Below are 16220 nucleotides of genomic sequence, written 5' to 3'. Positions count from 1 at the left end.
GCTATTTCCTCCCTCCCCCCCATTGTTCTCAACGGTGCCGATCATGTGCATACAGATCTCACTAAGAGATAAGTACCCCCCCACTGCAAGCCCCCCACTGCAAGCCCCCCTTACCCAATCAATTCCCCCACACTGAGAGAGGACCCCACTAATTGGCTTTCTTTCTCCTGCAATGCTGTCTGAGCCCCCTCCTCCAATCATTATCTGTTTGTGCGTGTGCGGTGCCTTCTGTGTTCCCTTATCCCCCCCACACTATTTCTATGCAGCGGAAGTCATTCTGTGCTGTCTGTTCTGTGCTTCTCGCACTCGAATCGCTATAATGGACTGGGATCCTGTCAAATTAGCTCCTATAAACTATGATAAGAAACATAGAAACTATATAATAGCAGTGAAACGCACAGAACTGGGAGTCAATACGGCCGAGGTGTCGCGGACAAGATCGAGTCAGACATGGACACAGAGATGGATATGGGTATAGAGCTGCCGGCGTATAGCGTGCATAGCGTGGATAGTGTGCATAGTGTGCATAGTGTGGATAGTGCGGATAGTTTGGAGTGTGCGGAAGAGCTGCCCGGGTACTCGCCTGCTGTTGAGAAGTTTGTGAGGGCTAAGTTCAAGCTGGAGTGGGAGTCGCCGACACAGGTGTCGCGAGACCCCTGCTGGTACGATGTGGTGCTGCATATCAATTCGACGCAGCTGAACCTGTACTTGCCGAGGTGTCCCAAGAGCAGGCCCGCAAGCAAGAGTCTGAGCTACGTGAGTGCCAAGCCCAGTGTGAGCGGTGTGCGGAGGCTGTCGGAGCGGTTTACCAGGTTTAAGAAGAATTATCTGCCGGCGTTCGAGCCGCTGGATTTCCACCCGACGCCCGCGGGATTCACAAACTCTTATCAAAACATGCCGCAGGATGCCCTCGGTGCTAGGAAGAAGAGGTCGAACCAGTACGACTTCATATACGATACAAACTACGAGGAGTACTGCTCAGAGACTTGCGACTCGATGGACGTGAGCACGGGGTTCGTACCTTTCAAGAGCTACTCTTTGCAAGGCGCAAAAGTCGGAATGCCCACTTCCGAGTCCCGGAAGAAAGTGTACATAGATGAAGAGAACGTTTACAAGGACGCCTACTTAGTGTGCCTGCGTCTGCGGATGGAGGACCAGCAGTTTCTCGTCCAGTTCGAGCACATAGATGACATGATCATGTGGTCGATGTACTTGAGCATGGGCATAAATGTGTCAAAGGACCTCTACGACAGAGAATACCCAAACTACAGAATCGTGCCCAGAAGGCGCAGAAGAAGACATAGTGGGCACAGTAGGAGACGCTTCAGCTCTAGAAGAAGACACAGTTCGGGGAGAACACCTGTAAGAAACACGGAAGGCCCATCATCGTCAACTAGAAGACGGGCTAATTCGTTCTTGAAGCACTTCACAGGTGCAAAATCAGCTTCTGAACCCTTACAGATCGATTTCAAAAATCCATTCACATCCGAACAGCAGCCAGATGCCGCATTAGTGAGGCAAAAATCTCACCATGAGCCTCCAGAAAGGACGCCCGCCTCTGATCAAAGTAGAAGTGAGAGTTCTGCTCATGGAGATATTACGCCAAACAACTCAATATCAAGATCAACTACAACCTCGTTGCACGATAACGAGTCTGATGTGATGGACGGGTTAAACAACCTCACCAGGTCGCCTTCAGAATGCCTTTCATTATATGAGACTCTCACAGCGAACTCATCATTCTGCGAATATGACCTCGATAAACCACATGCAAAATTGGCTAGGATCAATTACAATTTCGACTATTGGTCCCCTCTACAGTTTGGTAGCTCTCTGTCGTCAACGTCTTCTCTTGGACTCAGCAATTCCATGGATTGTTCATTTGATTCAAATGAGTCAACATATCCTGATGGTATGATTCCCGAGTTGATCGAATTAGAGGAGGAGATTGAAGAGGATGACGAGGACGATATCGATATTGAAGATTACGGATTAGAAGAGTTTGAAATATTTGAAGAAGGTGAAGAGCTGGAAACTGATGACATGAATGATTGTGACACTAAGTGGAACCCTGTCAAAAAAGAGCAAACAAGAAAACGCTATATAAGACACTCACTGCGGTGTATCAGACCATTAGCTCCTGATGCTAAATGGGAGGGAGAAACTATTTACGTTAAAGCTGGTCTTCGTAATAAGATGTACAATCCATCACTTCTAAAGGATATCAAACCATACCTAATGGAAACAAAAATAGTTGGAGCTATGTCTACTTAGTATTCTCCCCTTTTTAATGACCTATTGGCTTTATTATATTTTTTTTTTTTGTAGTGATATAAACAATACTGTTATATGAATTTTAGAATATTTTTTTCCCTTAAAGAGTCACATTATTCTTTAAATTTAAACTTATTGACAGTAGTGCAAATTTAGCACGGAAATATAGATTGCTATTGACATTATCTAAAATACGAAAGGAATGGCTAATGAAAAAAATACCACTAAAAACATTATTAATCTCTTAATGTCTACTGTATGCACATCCACACCATCAAAATCTGGCTCAGAGAATATCGGTACATGGTTGACATCTTCTATCGAGTAACCACTTCGTACTCTACCAAACATATTCAAAAACTGCTGTACTATATTTCTCAATCGAGAAGTGAATAGCAGTGAAATAAGTATAAATAATACACCAATACGTAATGCACGCCTCAGATCATGATAATAACTTCCATTTGAACTTTTCGTAGTCTTCATTATGTCAATTTTGGAGGAGCGTTGACTGAGATGAAACCTTTCAAACTTACGTCAATCAATGAAATGAATATCAAATATTGTAATAAGTGGATCTGTTTGATACTTCTCTTGCTTCCTCTTGAAAACTATCAACTCGATAATGATCTTTGATGATCCCTAATCCTACCATCGAGTTCTAAGCGAAATTTTGAAAAAATATTGAAAAACTTGGCAGAAACGGCATCGATGAGATGATGAAGCCAGATATATAATTAATAACTATTTGTCAAGCGAAGTTCTTGAATTTGGAAAGTATTCAATTATATTGAAAACATCAACTCAAATTTGTAGCAGTAACAATGGGGACCGCGAATAAAAGATCACTAAAGGAAATATTGGACTCTGAGTACGTTGAGAATAGCGATGACGAAGTACAGCATGGTGATAGCGATCACGATGTGTCTGACAATGAGGAAGCACCACTTGATCCCAGTATTTGTGAAGAATGTAGGGATATGAAGTTTGAGATCATATGTAAAGATTGTCAAGAGAACTTTTGTGTGATCTGCTATGAAATGATTCACAGAGGTGGTAAAAGAAGAAAGCATGAATTCACTAAAGTTTCAATAGATAACCCGGGTGAGGCCACTGAAACAACACTACAACAATTACCTGCTGACAGTAGTGAACAGAAAGAATTACAAGATACGATAAATAATTATGATGGTTCAGAGATACCGGCTCAGAAACAGGAATCTGTTGAAGATACCAATTCTATTGACAACAAATTGATGTCCATTCTTTTTGAAACGTCTCATTACATACCTATGAGATTAACATATGAAGAAAGACATTTGCTAAGGCTGTTGGAAGCAGCTTTGCAAGTCTCCGAATATACAGATAGAGTCGATATTTTGTCAAACAAATCGAAATCAAGACGTATAGTAGAACAATTGAAAGAAATATGTTCTGTGCTTTCAGGCTTGGTAGTGGCTTCCAACATGAAATTGGGTCAGAAGCTATTGGATATGAAAAACTTTTCTGACAATGCTAAATGGTTCCAGGATATCTTTGAAATCGGAAGAAGATACAAAATCATGAACCCCGAACGTATGCGTGACACATACGGTAAGTTATGCTACATGGTTATGGATTCCAGATTACCTCAAATTTGTGAACATATGGAATTTCACTTATACAAACCTATCTTAACAGTTCAGTCATTCTTAACAACTAAGACGGAAGATAATGGTAAAGCAATGGGAATTTTCAAAGATAAATTGATCCTAGCGGCTACTAGCCATATTTCTCCTGTCGGTAGAACAAGGAATCAAATAAATAGAAGTATTAAACAAAAAGAAACTGCTATTGAAACTCTAGCATCAAAGTACAGCAGCAAACACTACTCAAAGGAAGACATCAGACAGGCTTTGTACTCTATTGGAGATTACAACGCATATGTGAATATGAACAGAAAGCCTGTGTTGAGAATGTTATCGAGATTAGAAATATTCCGCCAACCAGAAGTGGCTGCAAAGTATAACATTGGTATTCAGTATGGTCGCAATGGTGCCAGATTAACACACGATCATGAGAGACAATGGCACTACGTACAACAGTCTCTAACACTTTGGTCTATTATTCAAAGGGAGATGGTAAAGTTATGGTATATTGCTGACCTCGATCTATTTGATGGATCTAACTATAGACTGGCTTCAACAGGACATGGCCTAAATCGGATTAAACCTTGTCCTAGAATCTACAAAGAAATGCACAGGATTATTGGGGAGTGTAGATCTAAAACAGAAGCTTGGGTGGGGTCATCTGTTGTCCATTTAGGAGATGATGCTGTTCCTAATGCCCTGTTCTTCCTGGACAAGTACACTCAAGTACCAAGCATTCTAATTCCATTCGATCAAACATTAATCCAAATAAATGACCTTGTTAAAAATGATGAGTACTTACTGGATTATATTAAAAAGGAATATGGTTCTGTTGAGGATTTGAAAATGACTATCTTACAGGATGCATTTGCTCATATGTTTGATGGATCAGGAGCAGACAACTTTTACATGAGTGGATCTTGCATTGACGGTAGATTAACTTCAGCATGGAACCACTGTAACGAAATCTCCAAGAAGAAGTATTATAACATCTTCTTATTGACATCATTTACAGGATTTAATGGTTCTGAAGGGTTTTGAATTAGTTAATTAATATTATATTACTATACATTTAATTTATAACTCTCCTCGATGATATTTTATTTATCAGATGGCAAAGACAGAATAACATTATAAAATAACTGCAAATACAAATACCTCAACTTCACCATTAAGTATCATTTTTGAAATTCTGTTTATTAAAAATGGAAAGGATAAGAGTTTTGATGTTTTACCAAATGTTTGATAGGCATCATAATTACAAAAGATTGAATTAGAACTAATTGCTAGGGAGTACCAATACATAGCATTTGCCATGATTGATTTATAATGGTTTGTTGTTTCAATTTAGTGAAAGAAAAATGTTCAGCTTTCCGTGTATATCATTTCATGAGTCTTGCCTTGTATAGCTTAGTTAGTTTGAATGTAAAGCACCTCAGAGCCATCCAGTGGGCTCAAGGATATTAAAATAGTTCCTCTTATGACAGTTAGACCCAATTGCCTTGTAACTTGCTGGGTAGCACCTGTTTCGACTTCTGGTTTCAATGTCTCTTCTGTTTCTTCAAGCACGAGATTCATCAACTGATCGTAACCCTTTAGAATGCCTGTCACTATTCTACCACCCATCAGTTTGACTGAAACCTTGCTGTCTTTATATTTACCTAGATCTACAATGGCCTCTCTCTTTGGAGCTTCAAACTTCTTCTTTTGCTGCCCTCTGTTGTTGTTATTCTGTTCCGCTTGTTGAGTATTCTGTACCTATAAAGCACAATTATTACAGCCACACCAGTTTACACATCAAGTTTATGATTTGCATGGTAAGAGCTTTGCAATATCGAAAAGAAAAGGTCGGTTAGTATTATGAACATAGTTGGTGGGGCTAATTGCCATTTAACAATCCCTTCGGGATAAATACATACCTGTTCGCTCATTATTGCTTTATTGGTAAAACCTATAGATTATATGGTTCTGTGAATGCTGTGATATATTATTTAATGGTTAGCAATGAGCAATCAAAACTCTTGAACTATGTCCTGTAAATGTTATTATACTACTAAATTTTAGATGAATTTTCATTTTTTTCACTTTTTGACTATGGCGAGCGAACTCATCGCAAGTTGAAATAATGTGATATCCATTAGCAACAGCATGATAAATTTGAAATATCAATTGCATACTGGAAAGAGGCCTCTTGGATAATTTCAGAAGAGGCGTACCTATAACAAATAGTTAGTTTAATATTAAGTGTTTAGCAAGACAAACCTCGTTTCCATATGACCAGTGACAAGAAAATCCCAGTAACTGTGAGGCTTTTCAATGGCCAAGAGCCCACAAAGATGTACTCTGACAGTATTACCGTGTCCGAGCTCCGTGAGCAGATCTATGCATTTAGTGGAGTTGATCCGCAGGATATGAAACTCTATGTAGCTTTTAACAGAACGCCAATGGGTCGCGCTAGCTCAGATGAGAGACAATGGGATCTGGAAGTCACTAAGGAAACCAACGGTGATCAACGTATACTAGAAGGCCATTCCAGTTGTTATATAATAGTCCAGGATACAAACAAGGACTCGTTAATATATCAATTGATGAAGCAAGATGAACAAGATGAAGGTCCCCTGTTTGAATACAGCCAAAAGGATTACGAGAACCGTGATAACACAGTTCTTAGATGGAAACAGCAAGAACAGTTGGGCAGATTTGATTCTGAGTACAATGCAAATATGGCCAAAGACCTAGAACAACAAGAGCTCAAGGCGTCTCAGTTACAATTGGGTGAGAGATGCACGGTTAAGGGTGTCTCTGAGAGACGCGGCTGGCTCAGATACGTTGGTCCTGTCGAGGGGTTAACTGGATTATGGTGTGGTGTGGAATTCGATAAGGCTGAGGGTAAAAACAACGGTGTTTTCAAAGAACACACATATTTTGGGCCTGTTAGTGACAACCACGGTGGATTTGTGAGACCACAACAGGTGGAAACAGGAACACAATATGCTCCTTTCGAAACCTCGGGTTCGGACTCCGATGAGATATAAGCTGCGTGTGAACGCAAATTTTTGAAATATCAAGGAAAGTGAAAGGAAACGCTATCATAAACAAGGACTCTACTGTACAATAGAGTATTAGATAGGTTTCCGAAGCCAGGATAGCCATCATATGTTGAATTTGCGATGAGTTCCTGCGATGTCTTTAGTAAGTTGACAGAAGAAGGAAAAAAAGAACGCAATTTTTGGTTGATAGTGATGAAATCGGAATTAAAATTTAGATTTTGTAATCTCTTAGGAGGCAAATCTCAATCTTGATATTAGCTAACAACGGTTGAATCTAGATAGTTTATTATTGTAAGAGTATTTGCTAAATACTATTTTTTTTTTGAGGCATCGGAAGCATAAGTTGGAGTTTACTCGCGTTGTTCAGAACTTCAGCTAATATAGCAAGACCAAGACCAAGACCAAGACCAAGACCAAAATCAAAACAATGGAGAGAATATCCAAAATTTTTGAGAATTCAATTGACAACATTCTTAGTATCGAGCCCAGAAAGGCTCTTAGGATTGTTATAATTGTTGGTGCATACATGCTGTTCAGGAACCTGGTAACAAGGGATCAGAACCGCAGACAATTGGCTAGACAAGTGCGTCAAGAAGAAGAGAGAAAGAAAGAGGAAAGAGAGAAGACTTTGTTAGAACGCCCAGAAGATTTTGAAGTCGAAACCATTGCCAAATCATCCACTACTGAGTACGGCTGGGGTAAGAAGACAAGGCAACGTGTGAAGAGGCAGCAAGAAGTTCTTGAAAGAGCAGTGGATGACTTGAAGAGACATGAACAGCTAAAACTTTCAGGTACTGGTTACGATAGCGACGAAGAGATTGAAGAGCTTCTAGAGGACTAGGATTCATTTCATTGTGAACCTTCAAAACACACTCTTGTAGTCAATACCACAAAAAGAAAGTTGCACTACTTATTATTCATGGAATCGCTACATCAATTGCTACATTTAAACACAACGTAACATCCGATATTTTTATTTTGCTTGACTCATTCAAAACTCGCATTTATATATACTATCTTATAGATTTTCAAACTAATATATATTTAACTGAACTCCTTTCAGAATACTCTGAGATATAAGAATCTGTAATATTTACCAGTTTCGCACAGATGCCAGACTATACCAATTAGACCGATGAGCTCTTATATGCCATTGTTTTCTTTTGATCCAAACTCAGAAACCATCGTAGAAACCGTAAATTACTCAAAGTGAAAAATTTTGATTTTGACAAAGAAAAAACTTGCAAGAAAGCTCATCGCAACTGATATATATGAGATTGGTAGGGCTAGCAGACCTGTCACACTCCCCCTACTTAAGCAAACGTATCACATAATTCAAGAAGATAGGACAACATGAGTGGAAGGCGAGGTGCAGGAAGTGGTGGCGGTGCTAGATCATTGCCGTTTGGTCTCGGGTATCAGGATATTGGACCAAACAACATTGCTGAATTTCCGAGCTTATCATTACCTGTTAATGGCAATGTGAGTAGCAGAGATCGTTCCATTGCGTTAAAGTATATTAATTTCAATGCTGCGCTTAGGGAAAGTCCATTTTTCACAGGCACATTGGAGGCGGCTGAAGAAGGGGACAATAAGAACAAGAAGAAAGGTAAACGTGAGCTTGTTAACAATGAAGGGCCATCAGATGGGATAGCGAGATACTCTGACAAATACTTGAAGAAAAGGAAACTTGGTGTTTCGATTGATGAGCATCCGTTTCATTTGGAGCTGTTCCCGAAGGACCTATATGCTGTCATGGGTATTAATAAAAAGAAGCTCATGACGTTATCAAAATTCAATAATGAGGATGACATATTTACAGGATCTGAACAAGATGAAGCTCTAGGTTTATCGATGCTGGAGAAATACAAGGAACTCGCTGAAGAAGTTGACGAAGAGGACGAGAACAAGAAGGAAGAGGATGGTACTGAAGAACCGGTAGATGATGAATTTGATGATGAAGACGACGATGACGATTACAACGCCGAGAAATACTTCAGTGGTGGTGACGATGATGATATCGGTGAAGATGATTATGGTGATGAGCCTGCATTTTGAATTTAAGATGCTTAGCAAATCCGAATCTCAAAATCTACCATCTAATAAATAATAATCCTAGTATTATTACGGTCGATTCCAACATTTTAAAAGCTCGTCATCCTTCAATGGGTTTATTTTTTTCTTGGTTATATTTTCATGCATAAACTGTATATTATTCTTATCACTTATCTAATCTTAATTAAAAACCATCATTGCATTCAATTAATCAAACTGAGCGAGATATCTAAAGGAATGAGAGACGAGTTAAATAATGCCTATTGAAATTATTATAATGGATATATACTCACCTGCTGATTTTTTAAATAGGTGGCGGTCTCCTTCTTGTTGGAGAAGTTGAGTTGTTTCTACTTGTAGGTAATGGAGGTAATTTAGGTGATACCATTTCCTGATGTTGATGATAGTGATGGCTATGAGGAGTACGATGAGGGCTCCTGTCTCTTGTAGGAGATCTTGACGGACTTTTTGGTAAAGGTGGTAGTGGAGGTTCATTATTCTGCCCACCCGAGTATTTAAAAAGAGCATCATTATGCCCTCTACTGCTCGATTTTGAAATATCTCTTGATGCTTGGTAACGTTCATGAAATGATTCCGTTGAGCTAACATCATCTGATTGAGCGTCGTTATTTATACCTATCGCCTTTTGTAGCGCTTCTATATCAACATTTGAGTTTTTTGTTTCTGGCTCTTCAGAATTGTTAGGATTCTTAAAGATATTAATCTTTTCTTTCAGTTTCCTCAAATTAGCAAAGTGAAACTTAGTATCCGAGTTATTTGTTATAGTAGTTGTACTCGAATCTTGCGTAGTTACTGTGGAGCTAGTTCCAACAGAAGACATGAAGTTCGCTGGTCCGTTTTCGTTTCCATAATTATCAGACGTAGCAAACCGTTGAGCTACACGATGGTGATTGTCATCTACTATCGCTGGTGTGACTTGTCGTACCGCCGAGGCATGCAAATAATCGCTTTCACTTCCCCCAAATCTGGATTGAGTTCTTGAACTACTCGAAGATGAAAAATGGGAATTATAGTGGTTCGGCCTGAATGATTCTGGTTCATTTTCAAATTGGCTCATGTCATCTGGTAATGGAGGTATAGGTCTTGCGGCCATGGATTTGTCCTGATTTCTTGAATTATAAGACTCCCCATCTCTCCTGAATGTGGGGTACGTAGGCTTAAAAGTCAATTCGATAAACACAGTTCCAGCAAAGTCGTTATTTGGCTTCTTCAATTCGTACCAGGTACAGTAGCCTTCCTTGGGATCTGCACGAATACCATTCAAAAGATCAACCTCACATCTTCCTATAAGAATGGGTGCTTTTTTCCTCCTATCCGAATAAATCTCAACATACATCAAGGGTCTTAACTCTGGTGTGATTTCGAATTTCTCGTAGTATTTGAAAATTGGCGTTTGACCTGCCCTAATTATGGTATCGCTCTCACGAGTCATATGAGCGATTCTCAATCTCAAAAGCACATCCTGCTTATCCAGTTTATCTAGATTAGGTAAGTCCTTGGCTTTACTAACATAAACGGACAAAGTCCCTTGATTTCCATCCCAAACTTCTTCACTCATGGAACAATTGAATCCACACCTTTATATATGATCTACCGCTCTTGTTATCCCCCGGCAATTATGTGCTTTTTAAACTTGTATTAGATCACAATTGAGAAATGTATGAAATACCACTAACCTACTGACAACCAATAAATAGACTAGTTATTATAGAATTCAATTCATTGAAAGGACTTAACTCAATACAGTTGCAATATTTCACTTTGTTGATCTTTTGTTTTTTGTATTTTGATCATTAAGAAAGCTGCAAAATTTCTGTGCGAGATTGCTTTACATGAAAAACGCGATGAGCTAACTAGCTTTAGCTTTAATATCAATGGAGTATCAACAAAAATTGTCATATCTTCTGTAATCATCATCAATGGTAAGGAATGATGATAAATTACTCTGAATTATGCATTATATATTATTTTGAATGTCTCCACGGGGACTTCACAGCGTATAAAGTTTGTTATAGTTATATAAATTGATGAGATGAGAAATGTATCTATTAACTGACGATTTAACGTTGGTATCTGCTGCCACTTGATCCCTTGGGGCCTTGAGGCAATGCTGTTGGCTTGTGATCACTAGAGGCATTGCTGTTTTTATTTGTGGGACCCCCGAATCTTGAAGCCAAATTCTGATTAAATGAGCGATTATTTCTGTCTGTGTAAGACATGCGTGAGGAGTCCTCCTTTCTGAACCGTTTGCTAGCATGGTCATCATGACTGTCTTTTTGTTGAGATTGGTATCCTCTTTTCTGACCAGCAATCTGATGATCATTTCTTCCTTGAGTCGGACGGTCAGGGAATTGAAGTTGAGACCGTTGCTGGGGAGTCTTTTCTTTATCATCCTTGCCAGTTTTGTAGCTATGACCACTATGTTGTCTATCATTATTGTAGGTATTTCTACCAGGTGCTTGTCTGAACTGATTAGAACTTTGTTTGTTCTTATCTGATGCTGGCCCACTGGGTGTAGTTGAGCGTCCTCTCAGGTCCTCTGACTTTGCTGATGCACCAGGAGGAACCTTTACAGAGCCCCCGTATCTGCTGCTCTTCTCGGGTTCAACATCATTGGATTTACGATCCAAATATTTGGTTGCCGCCTTCAATTCGTCCATTCTTACCTGGAAATCACTATTTTGTGGATACAAAATAAGCGATTTGAAATAGCGTCCAAAAATTTCAAAGATGTTATTCCTAAAGCTTCCTAGAGAGCCTTTATTCTTGATAGCATGCTTAATATTCCACACTTCAGAATCATCTTCAACAAGATTAATAGCTCTGTTCAATTCATTTCTTGAAATGAAGTAGCAAACATCATCCATAACTCTAAACAGTTTGGTTAATCTCCAAGTGTGGGATTGACCTTTTTGTTTTAGTTTTGCTTCTGACACTCTTGTTTCTCTGGAAGATTCAACCTGCTGTTGTTTTTGCAACTCTGCTTTCTGCTTCTCAGCCTCCAATCTCTTTTGTTTATTTTCTTCTATTTTTGCCCTCAATTCAGCTTGTTTTTTCTCATTTTCTAGGCTAGTTTCATAATCCTTAATTTCATTCAGCTCCTCATTATATTTCTCTTCCAGAAGCTTTTCATCTTCTGTTAATTGACAATATTCACTCTTTCTAATCGACGATTTTAATTTGGAGTTTAAGTGACCTAAAAGAGCATTTGTAGGAAGTTTGATGTCCTCTCTAGTTTCAGCTTCTAATATGTCTCTTAATGCCTGACAGCATAACTTGATATGAATGTCAACAACAGGGAATATATCAGAAACGTTACGAAGAAATTCAATTCCATTACGAATAGACATATAGTTTCTTTCTTTCAACAGTATAATTGATTCTTCTACAAGAACGTCATGCCAATTATAAAGGGTAGCTGTTAGATCGTCTGTCAATTTCCCAGATATTCTGGCTTTTTCCAAATATTCAAACAAATCAGCAAAAAATATACCTAAGTTAGCAGCCTCCGAAATAGTAGAACAAAATATCAAAGCATGCATCATTCTTGATTTGATAAAGGTGTCCATGAGGGAAAATAATAATTCATTACCAAAAGTTTCTATCAAAAATCTTGAGGTGAATAAGGCATCCGAAGGAGAAAATAAAATTCTAGGCACAATACAGAATTTAATGAAAATGTGCTGGTTATCTAAGTCCAAGCTATTACCCCAGCTAGATGAATTTTCACATAAATATTTTTTGGTTTTGATAAAGATATGTTCATGAGTAATACAACTTGACATTATTTCCTTCTTCTCACCTACTTTTTGATTTTTTTGTCTGTTAGTCAATCCTGGAACTATTTCACTTTCAATTTCCTTTTTTCTGGTATTATAAAGATTCTTATCAAATTGAACATGTAAAAGAGATAGTCTCCAAAATGTCAGAAAGAAGCTTCTGTCAAAGTTCGATGCTGAAAGTTCTGGGAAATCTATTTTTTCATAGCTACTAAAATTTGATAGATCCCCAGATATTTCATCCTCTTCCTTAAAATAATCTCTCCAGATATGGAATGCCCATGGTGTGGAAATGTGAAACTCATTAATCAGTCTTTCGAAAGGGTAAACATATTTTGGAAAGTTGTCATGAGTATTACTGTATTTTACAAGCTCTATGTAAGACCATAATAACGTATTCATCTCATCGCATTTGGAGGAGAGAATTTTGTAATGCAGATCTTGTTGATTAATATTCAAATTGAGATTGTATAGCAAAACAATAATTTCAGAAACAGCATCTTGATTTTGGAATAAAGTCATAAGTTTCATACCCAATGATTTATTTTCATTTCTAACATCAAATATAAGCTTATGACCATATTTTTGAAGAGGTCTACTTGAGTTGATCAAGATTAGACGTTCTCTGCTAACATGATTCAAATCACGTATACCTGCAACAGTCGAAATTAACTCTTTCATAATTGTGATTGCAATAGAACTTCCAACATGCAATTGTTTGATTATATAAGTGATAAGCTCCGAGATATCCATTTGAGGACAACTTTTGACTAACCCAGCAATAAATACTGCCAATCTCTGAACCCACATAGACTGATTTATACCATCATCTTGCATAATGGGCCTAGAATATGTTAAACGAAGAAGTAGAATATATTGAAGAACATCGTATCCAAATTGATTTAAGAACTTTGTTGTAAAGATTATCAATTCACTAACTTTGTCGTAGTTTTCAATTTGCTTTATCGTGGGGAGCAAAGTTGCAAGTGGATTTGATGATAAAAGTCTTGCAAATTTCCTGGAACCAGTTTCAATATTATCTGTACTCAAAGATTTCAGAATTGACTTAGCTTCCCTTTCAGCTTTATTAAATCCGATCTTTACGAGAAGATTATCCTGCGATGTCTTAGTTAACATTTCATTGTACATGAAGTACCTTTTTTCCAATGGAAATTCCTTCAAAAGATTAAATATCTCACTCCCAAGAGTGGAATTTTCGCTCATCACACCTACAATAGGCAAAAGAAATTTACGGGTATAATTTATAGCTAATTCGAGTGTCTGAGATTGATCAGTCCCATCAACTTCGGTTCCTCTTAACTTTGCAGATACAATCCGACAAAGCTTTATTATTAAGCTGCTATTGCATCCTAATGAGACATCAAAGTACTTGAAATACTGGTGACACACATCTACCAATTCATTGATGTCAGCTATTCTTGGTAAGCCAGATGACCAATCTTGATAGTAGAATTTTCTCTTAGTATTCAGCTCTACACACTCGTTGGTATCATCTGAGTATATTGTTTCATATAATCTTGGCTTAGAAGACAAGAGGCCATTTTCCAGCTTTTTTAGTCCTGAGATTATGGCAGGAGTATTACGCCACCTGAACGACATGCTCTCATAGAGGTTCTCTATTTGTATTTCGAATAGCTTTGAAAACAAGATTGGAATATCTGTATCTAAATGAGAAATTTCTGGAAACTCACTAATGGCCCATAAAGTTGGTGCATAAGTTCCATGAGCTAAAAGTTTTATAAGAAGCTTGAGTTTGCCGTGATTCAATACAGCCGCTTCAAAATTTCGTTTCTGTGCTTCCTCAAGTTCCTTATCTTCTTCTTCTGTACCTGTCATAGTTGTATCAGAATCTTTGTTGTCTAATTCTTTGTTATCAGCCTCGTCATCCTCGTTGGTCAAAGCAGAAGCCATAGCTAACGGATTATCTAACCCTTTTGTAGACTCCAACTCAAGTTTTTTCATATAATCATCTAAGGTGCTCTTGAACTCTTCACTTAATGGACTTAAATTACTCCATATATTTGAAAAATTTACAAATCCTTCTTTTATGAGTAAGCAACTGAGGTTAAGATAATTGTCCTCGAACGAAGAAATAGATTTTCCTTCAACCGCCGATTGAAAGAAAGAATTCAACCTTACAGTAATCAATTTGGCAGCTGTTTTGTTACCACCGTGGTTTAAACTCATGATGTTATCAGGATTGGCAAGTTGAGTATCCCTTGGCCAGTAGTTTGTACATTTCAGAAAATCGAGTATTAGTTTATAATGAAGAGTTACATGCTCTGCAAAAAACGTTATCATTACATCTAGGGTTCTCAATGGGTCCAATGAGTATTTTCCCATTATCTGATATAGCTGTGAAACGAAGTATGGAATTTTTTGATGTGCATAAGGATCTAGGACCAGTACATTTAATAGCGATGTTATTTGCGTAAAACCAATTGGATTTTCATATATCAAGTTATATTTTTTGATTTCATACCTATTTTTTTTTAGTAGGTGTTTTGTTAGTATCTTTTGGTCGTTGGTCATTAACTTTGTCGACAACCAGCTGTATTTATATACTTCAGTGCGAAGAATTGGCGTTAAAGTAATCAACCTCAAAACTTTGTCAATTACCGACTTCGGACAATATGTATTTACCACTGCAGCAAACACTTCACCTATAGTTTGCTTAAAAGACGGAGTGGCATTATATACCAGTTTGATGAGTTCAGATAAAGTATCAATTTGTAGAGAATTGTTATCTTCAGACAGTTTCAACAATCTAATAACATCCATGAAAAAAGATCGCAGCCATTCTTTCCTCTCAGAATCGTTATCCAATTTTTTGTAATTATCAATCAATTCCTCCCTTTTGCTATTCCAACTGGATGCAAATTCATCGGTCAAAATAGTTCTGGTGGTGAAGTAGTTGTCGTTAACCTGTCCAGAAAGACGCTTTAAACGTCCCAGAACATTAGTCATACTTATGATAATATCTGCTTGTAATCCCAGTGCTGAAATTGTCAAAACGCTTCACAGGCACGTAATGTTCTATTGATAAATCAATTCCGCACAGTGCAAATTTCTGTTCCTAAAGTAAGATCTAAGTACAAAGTTAACCAGCCAAACTCTGAGATAACGTTGAATTGATTTGATTAAAATAGCTATCTGATACGTTAATATGACTGTTAGAACATATACCAGGCTGCTGAACGATTAAATATTGTAGATTTTACATTTGTTCTTCAGAATCCATCGCTATTTCAATTGCTCGAGGACAAAGGAAAAAAAGTAGTTCAAAGGCAGTTTTAGTTGAAAATGCACAAATTACCGTTTGTAAGATCAGAAACTACAGAAAACTTTATTAAGACTACTTAGCTACTTTCAGACTCGATTAAGTACCAGCT

General features: G+C 37.8%; 9 protein-coding genes across 9 annotated transcripts; 5 read left to right on the top strand and 4 right to left on the bottom strand.

The window, feature by feature from the left end:
- Positions 1-450: 450 nt before the first annotated feature.
- On the top strand, positions 451-2274 carry MPF1 (Mpf1p; the record flags this gene model as incomplete). The annotated part of the gene is made up of 1 exon (XM_447959.1): positions 451-2274. One exon carries the CDS (start codon positions 451-453, stop codon positions 2272-2274), a length of 1824 nt encoding a protein of 607 aa, XP_447959.1.
- A 186-nt stretch (positions 2275-2460) lies between these two features.
- GVI51_J05621 (uncharacterized protein) lies at positions 2461-2760 on the bottom strand (the record flags this gene model as incomplete). The annotated part of the gene is made up of 1 exon (XM_447958.1): positions 2461-2760. The coding sequence occupies one exon, from the start codon at positions 2758-2760 to the stop codon at positions 2461-2463; it is 300 nt and encodes a 99-aa protein (XP_447958.1).
- A 338-nt stretch (positions 2761-3098) lies between these two features.
- GVI51_J05599 (uncharacterized protein) lies at positions 3099-4943 on the top strand (the record flags this gene model as incomplete). Its single annotated transcript, XM_447957.1, has 1 exon — positions 3099-4943. The coding sequence occupies one exon, from the start codon at positions 3099-3101 to the stop codon at positions 4941-4943; it is 1845 nt and encodes a 614-aa protein (XP_447957.1).
- A 369-nt stretch (positions 4944-5312) lies between these two features.
- On the bottom strand, positions 5313-5833 carry LSM7 (Sm-like protein LSM7; the record flags this gene model as incomplete). Its single annotated transcript, XM_447956.1, has 2 exons — positions 5313-5654; positions 5822-5833. The coding sequence occupies 2 exons, from the start codon at positions 5831-5833 to the stop codon at positions 5313-5315; spliced, it is 354 nt and encodes a 117-aa protein (XP_447956.1).
- Positions 5834-6175: 342 nt separating this feature from the next.
- Positions 6176-6937, top strand: ALF1 (Alf1p; the record flags this gene model as incomplete). The annotated part of the gene is made up of 1 exon (XM_447955.1): positions 6176-6937. The coding sequence occupies one exon, from the start codon at positions 6176-6178 to the stop codon at positions 6935-6937; it is 762 nt and encodes a 253-aa protein (XP_447955.1).
- Positions 6938-7379: 442 nt separating this feature from the next.
- Positions 7380-7793, top strand: PGA2 (Pga2p; the record flags this gene model as incomplete). The annotated part of the gene is made up of 1 exon (XM_447954.1): positions 7380-7793. The coding sequence occupies one exon, from the start codon at positions 7380-7382 to the stop codon at positions 7791-7793; it is 414 nt and encodes a 137-aa protein (XP_447954.1).
- A 512-nt stretch (positions 7794-8305) lies between these two features.
- Positions 8306-9010, top strand: RPC31 (DNA-directed RNA polymerase III subunit C31; the record flags this gene model as incomplete). The annotated part of the gene is made up of 1 exon (XM_447953.1): positions 8306-9010. The coding sequence occupies one exon, from the start codon at positions 8306-8308 to the stop codon at positions 9008-9010; it is 705 nt and encodes a 234-aa protein (XP_447953.1).
- Positions 9011-9311: 301 nt separating this feature from the next.
- On the bottom strand, positions 9312-10586 carry INN1 (Inn1p; the record flags this gene model as incomplete). The annotated part of the gene is made up of 1 exon (XM_447952.1): positions 9312-10586. The coding sequence occupies one exon, from the start codon at positions 10584-10586 to the stop codon at positions 9312-9314; it is 1275 nt and encodes a 424-aa protein (XP_447952.1).
- A 502-nt stretch (positions 10587-11088) lies between these two features.
- Positions 11089-15795, bottom strand: THO2 (Tho2p; the record flags this gene model as incomplete). The annotated part of the gene is made up of 1 exon (XM_447951.1): positions 11089-15795. One exon carries the CDS (start codon positions 15793-15795, stop codon positions 11089-11091), a length of 4707 nt encoding a protein of 1568 aa, XP_447951.1.
- Positions 15796-16220: the final 425 nt, after the last annotated feature.

The sequence above is a fragment of the Nakaseomyces glabratus genome, chromosome J, assembly GCF_010111755.1.
Source record: "Nakaseomyces glabratus chromosome J, complete sequence".
Lineage (NCBI taxonomy): Eukaryota > Fungi > Ascomycota > Saccharomycetes > Saccharomycetales > Saccharomycetaceae > Nakaseomyces > Nakaseomyces glabratus.
This window is presented reverse-complemented; position numbering and strand designations above follow the sequence as displayed.